A 16,272-nucleotide genomic window follows, 5' to 3' on the forward strand; every position below is an offset into this window, starting at 1 on the left:
CTCAGCATTTCTCTACTGCTATGTATGTATAATTCATACTCCGTGTTGCTGGTGCCAGCAAAGCACTTTTTCCGTATTATGTTCTCCAACAGCAGGGTAATGCAGCACTTCTGATGGACTAGAAGGTACTGGTGAGGAAATATAGTAATGGACATGGTGCATTAAAATGTCAGAAGGAAAAAGAATGAGGCAGAAATTGTGAATAAATTTTTTAAAAAGAATAATAATATAAATAAAAGACCAAACTCTTCCAGGTATTTTACATCCTAGATCCTGTCAACTCCTATGCAGCATTTTCCAGTCTAGCCTTTTTGATCTTGATACTTTGAGTTTAAAATTCTAATTGTGATTTTAAAAAGCTGTGGTTAAGTAGCAGGAAGACTTCAAGTGCTACTGTAAAACTTCGTGTCTTTAATCCCTGGAGAGAGCATATATTTTCTATTGTTTTCTCTCCTTCCCTTAAACTCTGAGGTGCTGTTCTCTGCTGGGAAGTGCAGTGGAGTGCAGGAAGGTTAAGTACTCATTCAGGTCTCTTTGCTTATTCAAAGCAGGCTACTTCTAGATGAAGTGCTGCCAACTGTGAAATCCCCAAAGTAAACGAGGCTAAGATTAGGACTAGGAGGCATAATTGGAGCCAATGCTGGGGTGCGTTATCTGTTGCCTTTGAAATAGGCCAGTAGCAGAAAGGCTCTTTCTGCCCAGTCTTTTATTTAACATTCTGTATACAGTTAGCGAGAAGGAATCACTCCTGTCCAAATTCAGCCCATTCCCAATTCTTAAGTCTCAAAACATAGGTTATTTCTCCCCAACACCTCACTCTTCCAAAGAGCTGTGATTTCTTTTAGGGATCCTGACAGATCGCAATGAAATGAGTCCCACCTTGCTTTCTTGTAGTGCGTTTTGAAATTCAGTTGGTGAAATTCCATTGTGGCCTCCAAATTAAAAAAAAAAAATAAGGCTCCGTATAGTTTCAGCTGGACGAAGCAGTATTGCTTCTTGGCCAAAGTGACTGCATGGTGATGCTATGAGCTCTGAGGAGCTGCTGCGCTCACACCACCTGAAGCTGGCTACATTTCAGCAACCAGTGGAATATTTTCTTCCTATGCCAAGTTTGTGAGATCTAAGTTTGAGAGAGGTTAAAGTCCAGATATCAGCGATTCCTTTAATTGTAATTTCTAATGGGGTTATTAACCAGTATTGACGTTTTTTCTTCAAAAGGTCCCATGCCTCTTCCCTCATAATGAGAAATAGTCATTTGTATCAAGCTGGTTTTTGTATTTGTTCTTTTTTTTAAAAAAAAAAAGGGGGGGGGACTTCTTTTCCTCAGGTTTTACTTTTTAGAGCAGACCCATATTTGGATTTTTTCTGAAATGTGTTAGGAGGAGTGAAGTGTAACTTAGCTTGTATGCACTTGCTGTATTAAAGGGAGAGCTGAAAACCACTCTTTCACTACTATGTTTTTTTTTTAATGGAGATGCATTTTGTGGATCAACTCAAAATTGCTGATAAAATTCTGTAAGGATAGGAAGAATCTTTACATGCTGAGCTCACCAAAGCCATTTCTTGTGGGAGACTGAGAGAAATATGTTTTTATCTGGAATTTTGTTTCACTAAAAGGTAAATCCATCATTTTGGAGCCCTGGATGTCACCATGCTGCAGAGCTCATGCAGGCAACCAGTGATTTGGGGATATGTTTTTTTTCTTTTTTGGTTACTCATCAATCAAGTAGACTGCTGAATGCTGTTCATGCCATTAGAGATTAACCAGAGACCTCAAGTCCTACTCCTTTCCTCCCTTGGAAAGTAACAATTAGTTTGTGGAAGTGTATTGGGAAGGAGGGCTGATTTTCAGAATCACAGAATTTTTCGTCATCTAAAGCCTATTCTAATTTGATTATTATTGTGTCATGATTGTTTTTGGCTTTATTTGGTTATCTAGGAGAGCTGTGGAAGAAGTATTTTGTAACAGAATTGTGCTGTAGTTCATTAACATTCTGCCTTAGAATCAGATGCTACATAGGAATTCTGAACTTCAAAATGTGATCTTTAAAGTGTATTGATGTTTTTTTTTCAATACAGAAATAAAGAACAAAGGAGGATTTTAGATTGAGTGCTCGTTTTAGTCTGGCAAGAAATATTTAAGGTTAAAAAGCCAGATTTTCACTTTTGTCTATTTGCCAGAAGATCTACTAGTTTAAATTGCTGAAGTAGTCAGAAGAAAACAGGAGAATAGCCATCTGTTTAATGGGATTCATGAAGAAAACCAGTGCCACAACCGCCGTGTGTGATTTGGCGCGTATATTGTGCAAGTACAAGACTGTGACTGAACAGACTTGGATTTTTGTGAAAGTGAGAGACATAAAAAATGTTAGGCAGATTTCGGGTTTTAGAGCAGTTTTAAGCTTTTTACAATGGTGATGGTTGAGAGAAAATTAAATAATTTTTAGCAGTGTTGCGTGGGGAAATGTGAATGGAAAGAGCCCTTAACTATAGTAATGGAGCTCAAAATGGAGCATCTGTTCTAACTGGCCATACAAGTAACATTGTAAGAGTCATTTTAAACAGTAACAGCAGTAGGGTGGTGGTGTTGTTTTTTTTTCTAATGAGAGCCGCCACTGCCTCTAACACATTAATTAAATACCTGTTGCAGTTGTCACGGTAGGTTTCAGGCATCTCCTGAGCCAAAAATGAAGAAAAGAGCCAGCTGAAACTATACTGACATATGCACCATTCTGCTGCTGTGAAACTGTCTGGAGTGCCAAAATGCCGAGACTGACGGTAATAGTGGTAGTAATAATATTGATAAACATGTAATAGCTCCAGGCTATTGGGCAAAGATAGGTAAGTGAAAATGTGTCTGCTGGGAAATCCCTTTGGAGAACTTCCTCTCCATGCTGCTGCACATGCACAGTTGCGTTCAGCATGCTGTCAGCCAGATGACATTTACTATGAAAAGATACATTGAGGAGCTGCCATGAAATGATCAGGATTTTATTAGATTTTCAGCTGATTGCCAGCACAGTGAGCTCAGTGGAGCTGAGTGGTGCTCAAAAGCAGTGCGAGAGTGTGACTGAGCATTGCAAGGAGGGAGGTGAGAGGCAGCGAGAGAATTGCATCCCCAGATGAAAGAGCAGGGAGCACTGGAGTCAGGCCACGCCCAAGGAAATTGGAGCGATGAGATACACACTGTGTCCCTAGCTTCCTGCAGCTTTTTAGCACCACACTTTGGTGACCTCTGGGCTATGAGTGTACTGGGAACATACTTACCCACTTTCAAGTCATCATTCTGGGAGAGAGTTCATAGGGCCTTCCGACTTTTTAGTAAAGCTATTTATAACGTGCACAAAAATAGAAGGTACATAGTGAGAGAGTCATATGAGTCATTCCTAACTTTGGTATCAAGTCACACAGGGCTAAAGCACCCTTTGCAGTGCTCTCATTGATCTTGGCTGCATTATGTTGTACAGGACTATTATTATTATTTTTTTTTTCTAGAAACCCGGCTCATGCATGCTTTTGCTTGCTGTACACATCCCTCTTTTACCCAGCACACACTCCTCTTGGACTCAGAAACAGGTCTCCTTTTAGTGCTGCGATATTCTATCTGATGGGGACAGCATGCCAGCTGCTGCCCTGAGAGCTGCTGTTTAAATCTGCATTGTCAGGCAGGTAGGCAGGGGTCACTAAGGGCAGCGCTTCAGCGGGATTACAAGCCATTTCACTTGGCCCGCTTTGCAGTAGTCCTGTGTTTTCTGTCACACAGGATTATATTGCATTTATCTAGCACAGGTTGCAGTGACTACAGAGGACTTAATTTGTTCTTATACAAATAAATTCAAGTGTGAAGGTCTGGCTGCAATTGTAAGAATACTGTTTAATAAGGGCATTTCAGGTAATCCCTCTGGGTTTAAAGACTAGTGACCAAGTGCTGTGGTCACTGTGAAATTTGGACCACCAAGGTTTTAATTAATGCAGAAGGAGCTTTATAAAATAAAGGGGAATAGTTGTTACATTAAAAATTAAAAAAAAAAAAAAAAAGAATACTGCAGCATTTCACTTAATATCCTTCATGACTTTCAGGCACACAACGATATGGGGTATGGGATCATATCACAGGATCACAGAATTGCAGGGGTTGGAAGGGACTTCAAGAGATCATCAAATCCAGCCCCCCTACTAAAGCAGGTTCCCTGCAAAAGGTTGCACAGACAGACAGGTCTTGAATGTCTCCATAGAAGGAGACTCCACAACCTCTCCAGGAACCTGTTCCTGTGCTCTGTCACTCTTACTGTAAAGAAGTTCTTCCACATATTATTACAGAACTTCCTATGTTCAAGTTTGTCCTGTAGCTACACACCACCGAGAAGAGCCTGGCCTCATCCATTTGCCTCCCACCTCCCTGTAAATATTTATATACATTTATCAGATCCCTACTCAGTCTTCTCCTCCCCAGGTTGAACAGACTCAGGTTTCTCATCCTTTCCTCATATGGGAGACGCTCTAGACCCTTTATCATCCTTGTGGCCCTCCAGCGGACTCCTTCTAGGAGATTCCTGTTTTTTTTGAACTGGGGAGCCCAGAACTGGGCACAGGAGTCTAAATGTGGCCTCACCAGTGTAGAGCAGAGGGAGAAGATCACGTTCCTTGACCTGCTGAATGAAGTTAAGAGTTTATTTTTGCAGGCTTGTGCTGTTTTCCTCCTTGTATTCAACTGTTTTATAATTCTTTTTGCCTTATTTTGAAGATCACTACTAATCTTGGATTTCTTCCTCAGTTTTTGTTATCTATAAAATAGGATAGAGACATTTATTATGATTTCAACCCGCATTCGGCAGTACAGATGTTGCGTGGCCATCTTGCATTAGCACCAGCATTCATGAATTACATATGCCTCTGGTGTTCCTCTTCCCATGTTTGGTGTCAGGCATAAGTTTACATTGCAGAAATGTTTAACGTCATGATAATAGCATAAGGTTTTGTGCCTGCTTTTCTAGGAGGCTGAGCAGGTCCGATTGGAGCAATTTTTTTTTAGTTTCCCCTTCTCCTTGGTAGTTTTTTAGTAAGATATATGTAATGGTGATGATGCTAAAGGCAGAAGTATTTACGTAATCAGAAGAAAAATGAGTATATTTAGAAAAGCAATCTCTGTTATTCTTCCCAAAAAGTATGCCATGTAATAATCTTTAGATCAGCCAGACTAACAGAACAGGCAGTGCATTTGGTCAGATTGCAGTGGATTGCAAGGTGATGTGCACTATCATGTAATAATGATGCTAGAAAATGATTCCCCATTTTAGCATTGCCTCTTAGGCCTGGTTGATGCACAGAACAGTCCAGTGCTTAATCTGCGTGTTGAATGTCAGCAGACACACACACACACAGACCGCAAATCTGGATGATTTTTCATTTTTGTTTCATGTTTTTTTTTCAGCATCGCATGCATTGCAGAGCCTTGGCCTCTCTTGTCATACATGCACACACATAGGCGTAACATTCTCTTTCTCCTTCTGAAAAATGAATTTCATCCAAGCCTTCATGGCAGAGCTAACACCTGCCACATCACCATGGTTGCTTGTCTAAAACTTGTTACTGTGATGGTGAGCTTCCCTGCCCAACAAAGGGAGGAAATGGAAATTCCGGTTAGCACATCTATAGCAGCAGCTAACATGTGAGAGAGATATTTTGATTTCATACATAGTGATTTTGAATTTGTGTTATTTGCATGGGAATTGCCTTTAATGCCTTTTTATAGTTTTTCGAGCCAGTATTTGGATTTTGTGTGTACTGGCCTTTGCTAACAGCGATGACTCACTGATGAATTTCCCATCAGAGCAAAACAAGTGATGTTACTGTGTACTTTCCCTTGCTTTCTTCTCCCTCCTCCAGTTCTCCCATGTCCCCTGATGACAGAAACAATTTCTCCAGGGAAGCTCGTGGTGTTATATCACTAAGGAAAACCCATAACAAAAGAGCATATGTATCTGCATGCACATGTTTATGTGTGAATTCTCCAGGGAAAAGGCATTTGCCGGTCTCACTCCTGAATTACTCTCATTATAATAATCCGTTTGGTGTCAAAGTATGACAGATTATAAGTGCTTTAAGGCTAGTCCCAGCTCAAGACAGATTTAAATGAAGTACTTCTGGTTATTGTGCAGGTCAGTGTGTTTAAATAACAACCCCCCAAATCATAGTCTGACATTTAAAAGAGAGAGGAAATGCTGTCATGCTGCATACCTGGCACAGATAAGCACAGGGCAATTTGGTCAGTATGCTGTGATTTGTGAGTGCAGGCTAACAGTGATTTTCACAGTTTGCAATCAGGTAGCCACCTTAGCAGCATGTCAGCATTAAAAAAAAAAAAAAAGTTCCTTTTAAAATGTTTACACAAATTGCTCCCCAGAGACAGTGTGTTTGCTGCAAAACTGATGTAGGTTAAAGACCTGGAGTGAGAATGGCAGACTTCCATGAGCTCATGTTGTGGACCTTTTTTTAATTTCCTCCACCATCCAGTTGCTCCAGTGGCCAGGCAAGCTTGTGGCTACCAGGATATGTGTGACTCGGTGACAGTTCTTCCTGACCTGAGCTCACACCTGCAGATCTGCCTGGTGTTGTCCCCTGCCTGCCCATCATAGAGGCTGGGACAAGAACCACCCATCCCCATTTTCTCCAGCCATTCCCTGTTGCCAGAGCACTGTCAGCTTCACAGAGACCACAGCCATGTCTTTCCAACCCCCCTGGCTGCTGAGGCAGTTCTGGCTCCCATGTTCCTCCAGCACCTTTCTTTCACCTCACTGTCACATGCTGCCAGCCTCGGTCTTGCCATGCTGGGGACCTGAGCTGTGGAGCTGCAGGAAGGCACATGTCATAGCACCCTGCTTTTGAGATTCCCCTCTGAACCCCTCCTGTCCTGTGGGCAGACCTGTCTAAGAGGCCCTACATCTGCTGGAGGGCCCTCCCCTGCATTTGCTCTGGGAATGACAGTTCTCTGTCAGAGAATGTTCCTCTTTCTATTATTCCATTTCTTCTTCCTCTGATGCACCCACCACCCTCCCCTCCGTTAACACCCTTTAGACACCTCATAACAATACTCCCAATCCTTGTGGTTTGTTCTTCTTTTTCCACCTACTCTATTTCCGTCTTCTCTGTCCCAAACTCCTCACCTCCAGCCCACCTAGACCCTCCACTTCTTAAGCCTTCAGCTGTACACTACAGGTCTTAGTGCTTGACATCCCATGTTCTGGCTGCCGCAGGGCTCGTTTCAGGAACTGGATCAGTTTTTCTGACTATGTAAAGGGCTTTGCTCCAGTCTTACAGTCTAGATTGAGAGGAGAGTGCAGAGATCCTAATTCATGCCGGAAAATTTACATTAAGTCAGAGAACTTGATCCCTCTGCTCACAGCCAAAGCTTGGGCTTGGATGTGTTTCCATGTAAAAGGTTGTGTCTTCATTTCTTCTTCTGAGAAGCTTAGCCCACTTTCATTGTTGTCCACAACTATAGTGGACTCACCTCTGAATTTCATTTTGCAGTCAATTGTCTGTTCAAATCTGAGGAAGACAGCAATAAAAACTTTCATCAGATGGCAGCTCTGAGGGGGACCTAAATCACATACCAGCAAGTACATAACGTGAGGTCTCAGTGCTGCAGAGTGACTTCTTTGTAGCAGTCATAGACAGCACAGTAACCTACTGGTGACTTCAGATCCAATTAAAGAAAGACATCTCCATATAGGAGACACTGCTTAGCAGCTGTGATCACTTGTGTGCTTCTTTGTACTGTCAGTGCTCTTTTTTCTCATTATTTCTTTGTTCTGCTTTTTAATGATGACCAGATCTTGCATGTCATCCCCTCTTTTCAAATATGTGGACTTCTGCATTAGCTCAGAAGACACAATTAGATCTGCTGCTACTTATTTTACAGAGAAAAGAGATTAAGTGCAAATTAAGCTTTGTGTAGATTGCAGACGAAGGAAAACAAAAGTGCAGAGCATGACCTTCTTAAAAGGGAATGTTTTGAATTTGACCAGTTTTATTTTGGACCTGATAGTGTATATCAGACCATCGACAGCACAGCAAAGGTGTAGTTTAGGATCACAGGGTCATTCATGCTGGAACAGACTTCAGTACATCTCTGTTCTGACCTCTTCTTCACTGCAGGCTCACCTGAGAGTTCAGTGCTTTATCCATTTGGGTCTTGAAAACATCTAAGAACGGAGAGACCCTGTCAAATCATTGTTTTCACTGGAAAAAATGGCTTCCTTATTTCCAGTCTTCTCATATTTTAACTATTGTCTGTTGTCTTGTGTCTTCCCACCCTGCCCCACTGTGAAGAACACATCTCTGTCTTCTTGCTGACTTTCTTGTAGGTGCTGGGGAACTGCTCTTACATCTCCCAAAGCTGCGTCTTCTTCAGGCTGAACCAGCCCTGGTAGCTTAGCCCCTCCAGAGCAAGTACTACAGCCTTCCTAAGGACTCTCTGTGAACGTTACTCCAGTTTATTGTTCTTTCCCTTACTGGGGGTCCTAAACAGAACGTGATACCCTAGATGCCATCTGATGAATGCTGACTAAAGGAGATGATCATTTTGCTCAATCTCTGGTTCTTTAAAATCTCCAGGTCACACAGCCCAAGATGTTGTTTGTTCTCTTTGCTGCCAGGGCATGCGGCTGGCTCCTGCTCAGCTCCCGGTTTGCCAGCACCCCTAGAGCCTTTTCAGCAAAGCTGCTCCACTCAGTCAAGCGCTAGCCACACAGCTGCAGGGGGCTCACTCTTCCCTGCATGGTGTACCTGTCGTTGAATTTCATGAGGTTCCCATCAGCACATTCCTCTAGCCTTTCTGGGTCTCCCTGGGTGGTAGGCCTTTCCTCGAGCATATCAACTGGCTCTGACATTATGCAAGTGCTGTAAATTAGTACATTCTCAACAGAGTAGTAATCAGATTCCTCCCTTTCCCATTTTTAATCTCTTCCATTTGCAGAATACTTGGAGGTGTACTTGTAACAGTAGAGCAGAAAGAAGAAACATGTATGCTTAAGTGTGGTGTTTAAACTGATAGCATAATCCTAAATTTATATTAGCTAGATATTTTTTCTTCTAAATGCAGAAAAATATATGATCTGGAATCACTGTATAAGACAAGTTACACCTGGAAAATATCTGACAGATCATCTGGTACATATGTAATGCAGGATTTCTCTGACCAGTGCATTTTCTGATGTGGTGTGTGTGTGTGTGTGTGCATGTCAGGTACTGGGATTTCATTCACTCCCTCAGAAGGCAACTGCATCTCACCATTCAGATGTTTTTAATTATACTCAACATAAATGTTTCTTTTCTTAATTTCTAGCTGTAGGTGTTCCAATTCATTGTAGGGAAGTTCTACTAGATGACCTTTAAAGATCCCTTCCAACTCAGATGATTCTATGAGTCTGTGATACTGTGGAATCATATACTTAACTGGGTTTGTTAAGCCGTAGAATTCATAGGCAGTCACTTGAATTTTTGCCATTAGATGTCACTACATGTACAGCAAACAGTTTTTGAAAGTATTTATTTTTGTTTAGCCTCCCAGAAAAATGGAGGAGGGAATTGGAAGATGTAGAAGAGAATATAGTAGTATATTTTTGAGGTAACTACTTCTTAAATAGTACATTGGATATTCCTTTACTCAAAAGCAGCACAGAAGGAAACATAAGATTTTTGACTTAACTCCAACAACCAACAGATGATGCTGTGACCTTAAGCATATATAAATATGTTTAGCAGCTGCTATGTAACATATTTATAAGTGTTTAGTGACCTGGAGGTTAATCAGAATGAATTTGGTGATCTCAGCTCAGTTCTTAATGGACTCCACTTCATATTACAGCACTGATGCAGCACAATTTGTCACAGTCGGCAGTCTTTACTCAAAGGAGGCTCACTGTGGAATGAGAATTAAAGGCTGAAGTAATACCTGATTATTTCTCCCTTAAGAAACTTTCCATTCCAGGCCATCACAGAGCAGAATAATATGTGTAGAAGCTCTGTTCTGCACACTGTACCCAATCTCAGAATAAAATAACTTTTACAGGATGTCACCTTTCGAAGTTGCTGAGTTAGCTCTTGCATACTCTAGGTTCGTGCATTCATGGGGAGGGGGGAAGAGCAGGGTTGTGCAAGGATGGTGCTGAGTCCATCACTTGCAGAGCTCTTTCCAGAGACAGAGTGGTATCCCTTCTAAATGTGACATTACATGGGAGTATGACAAGGAAAGGCATTGCCTAACTAGATAAAATTTTAAAACGAGGTTCTGCCATTCAGATCTTTCAGGGTACAGAAGCAATTTTGTAGACTTTGGTTGTTTTCTCCCTGTCCTGGCCAAAGCTACTATATTCCTTATATTTAATTTACACTCTGTCTCAACTGGAAATAGTTTCCTACTTTTTGATTTAAAGCTGTTGTGCAGCAGAGTGCTTTCATGAACTACAATTGAGATTGGTATCCAAAGTGGGTAACATGAAATAGGTTGTACTTCAGTTTGAGACAAAGAACAGGCCCACAGCTTAGAAGATGTACATGTTATAGGAAGTAATAGTGTTGAAATATTAGTAGATTGAGACCAATTTCAGCTTACCTGCAAGGTACAATACTCCTGTGTATTTTTTTAAGCAAATTAAGGACATTGGAGAGGCAGATACCTGTGGAGACATCTGTCTTTTCCAGAATCCCATCTTCAGTCCATAAAAGAACCTTTCAAGATCTATTATTCCTTTTTTAAAATGTAAAAATGCACATATACACTTTCTTCATCTTCGTTCATATCTTTGCCCTGTAATGGGAAGAATCTCACTTATCCAGCATGGAAAGAACTTTTCAATTCACAGCATTTATTGAGATATAGAATTTTTTTACTAAATTAAAAGGGGGAGGAGGGTGTTAAGATACAATATTTACATAATAAAAGCTTGCTTGTATGACTGAAATCTCTTAAAGCTGTTGCCAAATGGTCCTGCTTTTCTCTTTTCCCTTTGTAACTTTCCCTTGGAGCATTGTACCACTGTGCATTTTAAATCTTTTCCCTCCGCTATGCATTACCAGCTTCATCAGGGAAATGACATTGTATGGCAGTTGTCTCCTTCATATCAAAAGAGAGCCTTTGCCTCTTCGCAAGAGTGAAGAAAAGTTTGTCTTTAGAGAGCAGAGGACAAAACTGACTTGGAAAAATATGCTTTATTTAGATAACACACTCTCTCTTCCTTTGAAGAAATTCACAGTGTGTCAAGAAAAATTAGGCCAAATATTGCTTTAATGGTCTTCCTCCTCTACCTCATAAAAAAAAAAAATTATTTCAACCAATTGTGTTAAGAATCTGCCATGAGTTTGGGGATGACAAGAAGCCATTGAAGTTACTCAGGATTGTTGGCTTGGGGTTTTTTCTGCTTTGATTGAAATAACTGTAATAATGAAAAGCAGGATTTATAGAAAAACTGCATCTTGATACAAGGACATGCAATTTGCACCATCTATATAGTAAAATTAAATGCTCTCTTTTTCTTGGAGGAAGACAAAAAGCAGACAGGTACCGAAGCTATGGAAGAGAAAATGTGGCTGCTTCCTTTTTTATCTTATGTATTTGAAAAACAGCATAAGTTCACAAGGGCACAGTGAAGAAAGATGTCTGATTTTTTTTATTTTCCTATGCGTGCTATTGATATTCAAATAAGTATATTTGTGCTTTTATTTATAGATACAATTTTGTATGTGTAGCCATATGCCCATATACATGTCATATAATGTGCAGTCTTCAATGATGCCAAGAAAAGGTAGATAAATGAATAGCAGATTAAAAGAATAAAAGGCTATTCTTGAAGTTGGATTAAGCATTACAAATACTGAAAAGCATCTGAAGTTATGTCTTTAAAAATATTTTTGAGAATTCTTCCAGTTTTCCAGACAAAGATGAATCTCAATTGTGGAAGTATTTTATAGACACACAATTAAGTTTCAAAACCAAAATAGTTTTGTTGAGGCTTCTTGTTTTGACAGTGTATAGTATGTACAGAGTTTTTTGAAAGATTGGACCTAAACAGCACGTACAATGAAATGGACGTTTTGTTCAATGCTGCAGTCACGTCTTTGGTCACTTTAATGGTATTTGCTAAATAACTATGACTTTGGGCCCTAAATCAATACTGGAAACAGGAACATCTGTTGTGTGATTAAAAAAAGAAACACAAAACAAAAACATCCACACACAAAATCTGTTTTGAAGGAAAAACGAAGCAGGAAGTTACATTTTTATGATTTCATTGGGACTTCTGTGAACGCCACTTTTGGTCATGAATCACATTCAAGGCAGACATGCAGTTGGTTTTCTCTTTTGAAACCTGAGTCTGGAAGTGTTTACAGGAAACAAGGTGTGTTTGATAACATCAGACAAACAAATCTGTAACAGATTCCATGGCACCAATTTTTCTCCTGGTCATTTCACTGTGTTCTGACCCGTGGCAGGTGAGGACTTGTATTATATGGTCAAAATTTTCATTCACTCCGAAATTTTTTTATGCCTAGGCTGTAATTTTGACTCACATTGTTCTCTACTTACACAATAAATAATATGACCTATATTTTTGTGTTGATAGATTGTGACTATAAGCACCCCACATACTGTGTATTTCAGTGTCTTGAAATTTGTGTTCCGTCCAGTTCTTAGATGTACAGTAACTGATTCAAGACTAATAGCTCCCAATGTAGGTAAGGTGAACTAATCGCGTGCCTTCTCCTTTGCAATTTGCAAACATTAGGAGATGTACTTTTTGACAAACCACAGCACCTTCTTCAGTGAGATTCGTAATGAAACATTGTGTGTGTGTTTTTTCTTCTTGTAGGCAAGGCAATTTTCCTGCCATGAATCAGAGTGGTATTATGGGTTCCAGCTCCCCCTACACTCAGCCAATGAACAACAGCTCAGGCTTGATGAACCCACAGGCTCCTCCATACAGCATGGCGCCTAACATGGTGAACAGTTCAACAGGTAATGGTGGGTAACCTTTCAGGAGTGACCTTTCTCCAAAAAATCTGTTTAAAGTTACCAGCCCTGAGCTGATGGCAGAGGATAATGTTCTTCATTTGATTCACCCCCTGCTGGGGTAGTTTGGAGTGATTTGAAACTAGGCTGAGATAGTCTTGTTTTTTGTACAGTAACACATTTTTCATGAAGTCCTTCGCACAGCACGTAGGTGAGGACAGTGTTTTGAAAGTTACAGTGGCACTCGGACCCAGTTTGACATAGGTGTTGACTCACAAGTAGATGTGTATTTTTGTGCGTGTCTGCAAGAGAGGGAAAGAGAAGAAAAACCTCTTCTTTGAAGAGGCTGCTATTTGCTTTTCAGTGTCTTTCTTCCTAAGGTTGCAATTTCAGATATTTAATGTGATGCTGGTTTAAAGAAACAGTGTGCACCTGCTCTGACTTGAAGATGCTGTAAGTTGGACACTTACAATAATTACTCTGTTCTGAAAATATAGGCCATATTTACTGGGTTTCCAGAATTTGTATAACCATCTATAGGGTTTCTTCATTTACTTATTTAAATATCAGTGTTGAAATTTAATCATAGCTTCCTTCTGCAAACAAAGCATATTTAGCATAGCTGTTGGGTTTATCTTTCTCACTGTGACTTGTGAATTTAGAGTTCTTTGCAGATTTGTGTGCAAGTTCAAAGACAGCAAATATGCTTTATAATCCATATTCAGCTTGGCTTCCTAACAATTACCTTTCTGGTCTTCAGTAAAGACCAGTTCTTTCACTGGGAGGGTTCAGATGGAGTTTCAGTACTCTACAGTGGTTCTTTCAAAATACTTACTGCAGTCACGGAGGTTTTGTGCATGCTTTACTGATTGCATTAGACCTTTTTGAAAGCTGTTTTTTTAGATTTTTTTTTTAAGTTGAATTTCTACTTTTTGCTTTTATTTAGTTAATTTCTTTCTTTAAAGATACCTTACTATTTAAATCGTATCTTACCAAGAGCGTGTGTTTCAGTATCTTACTGCTTAGCCTGTTTCATTCCTTCATCCTTTGCCTTCTTTCCAGCTTTCCCTTCTTGTCAATTTTATGTTCCCCTGCTTCTCAGACAGAAAATGATCATATGAAATTCTGGTGTCCAGTGTGATCAGAGCATTTCTTTGCTGTGTATAGGAGCTCCTGAAATACTTAAGAGTTGTCTTATCTTTCAAGAATACTGTTACATTTTTGTTAGCTGAAGAAACTGAATAGAAGTTGTTAATCAGCAAGCTTTAAAAAGGAAAAAAAAAAAAAAAAGAAAAAAAAAAAAAAGGCCTTTTCCAGTCTATCTTGAAAGCTCTTGGTTAGTCCAGACAGCACGCTTCTACCATCTGAACGAAGAGGGAAAAGGTATTGAAAAGACCATTAGATAATAGCTGGCTCTTCCCCCACCAGAGCTGTCCCAGGTAATATTATGTTTTGTTTGTGTAGTTATGTGTTTTGTCTGGCTTGCTGAAATAAAATTACTTCTGAGCATTGAAACTGTGCTATAAATTCTGTTTTGCTATTAGCAGAAGTAATTTTTCCCCCTTTTCCTTCGGCCCCCAGAGCTGCAAAAATAACCAACAGCAAACAGATGGCAGAGTGCCCTGCCTAAGAAGATTTATGTATTCCTAAGGAATAACCAGTTTAAAGGAAGATTCACAGAGGTTTTTTTGTTCAGATAATTCAGCCATTCGTTATTTCATACAGTGGAAATCTGTTCAATGCAAGGCCATTTATCCTAGCAGTCTTTTGTATGGGGTAGTCATACTCTTTTTATTGTGTTATGCATTCTGAAATATTGGATTTTTAATAATTTAAACATTTATCAGGGTTTTTTTTTTCTGCCAGTGCATTTGTGAGGTTTTCTTTTGTTCCACTTTTATTAATTCAAAGGTTACCCAATAGAAAATAAGCACAAAATGAACTGGAGGAGCTCAGCGCACCTCTTCTCCTCTGTGTGTGAGCAGACATGCATCTAGATTATACTGTGTCACTTTTGCAGACTCCATCAGCACACAGAGTATGTTGGTACAGGGGGGAAAAGAGAAAATGTGGCATGAGTACACCATTGGGGCACATGCAGTGGGAGTGCTGCCATTCCCTATGTGCTGACTTGTTCTGCCTGGGCCAAAGAAACGAAGGGCTGAGTTTTAAGAGAAGTGTCACTACTGCACTTCAAATGATATTGGCTTGTGCAGAGTGGGCACTGCAGGGTCTGCTCTCATCCAGGCGCTGCATGCTGTGAGGTAGAGAACGTGCAGATGGTGCCTGCATATAGGTTAAAAATGGTGTTATCTGTGACACAAGGAGCAACTCCATTGCCTGGCTCCTGAGCCCTCCACTAGTATAAAGCCATGTCAATCAGAAAAAAACAGGGTTCAGTCAGTGTGTAGGGCCAAAAAAAAGCAATTGAGTAGCTGCTGGTGGAGTCAAGTGAGAGGGTTAACTTGCTGGCAAGCACTGAGCATGCATACCTGTTGTTTCAATCACAGGTCAATGCAAAAATAAGGTAAGCAACAGGGAATGATTGCTTTCTTGTTGGTTTTCTGGGTTTTTGAGAGTGCAGTTGCCTGTTTTGGAGGTGGAAGGTGGAAGGTAGGTTTTGGTTTATTTGTAATGAAATGCAATTGTAGGTTTTGCTTTATGAAGTAGAAGAAGATGCAGATACTGTTTGGAATTGTTTTTACACGGTTGCAGAGCTTCTGTACAACTTGCATGTAATGCTTCTTGCCACCTGTTTTTATTATTGTTTATAACTCCTTAATACCAGTTAATTTTTTTATTATTATTTTGCTGTCTTTTTTTTTTTAATTGATGTAACAATCAAAAGGAATATGATGTTGCAGTTCTGCATCCTGATATTTCAGGAGCCGCTGTTGGTCAAACAGCACATCAGCAGCTTTTGCTGAGATAGAGCAGTTTTGGAGCACAGAAATTATGAGGTTAATGTAGTTGAGTCCTTCTAATAGAGTATCCCACCCATAATACTGAAAGTTTCAAGCCAGGATCCCTTCACAATTACAGAACAAACTGCCACACAGAAAAACGGTAAAAACCTCCACTGTCTTTGTGTTATATGAGGGTTCACATTCCCATATTTATTTTATATCCTTTTTCCCTCCGTTTTTCTAATTCAGGCTTTAAAAAATATAATGAAAAGGAACTTACAAATCCAACATCAATTAAAAAAATATATTCATGTGAACCTTGGAAATTCAAGTGAAAACTAGCTTGAAAGACAAGTA

The 16,272-nt window shown here is 40.0% G+C and overlaps 1 protein-coding gene across 1 annotated transcript in view; it reads left to right on the plus strand.

The window, feature by feature from the left end:
- ARID1B (AT-rich interaction domain 1B) overlaps positions 1-16,272 on the plus strand; it is a gene marked incomplete at both ends in the record, with an annotated part of 315,911 nt that overhangs the window by 263,217 nt on the left and 36,422 nt on the right. Inside the window, one exon of the mRNA XM_079550855.1 lies at positions 12,870-13,015. Coding sequence (XP_079406981.1) covers positions 12,870-13,015 — 146 coding nt within the window. The remainder of the gene's footprint in view (positions 1-12,869; positions 13,016-16,272) is intronic.

This window comes from Tetrao urogallus, assembly GCF_951394365.1.
Source record: "Tetrao urogallus genome assembly, chromosome: 2".
Classification (NCBI taxonomy): domain Eukaryota; kingdom Metazoa; phylum Chordata; class Aves; order Galliformes; family Phasianidae; genus Tetrao; species Tetrao urogallus.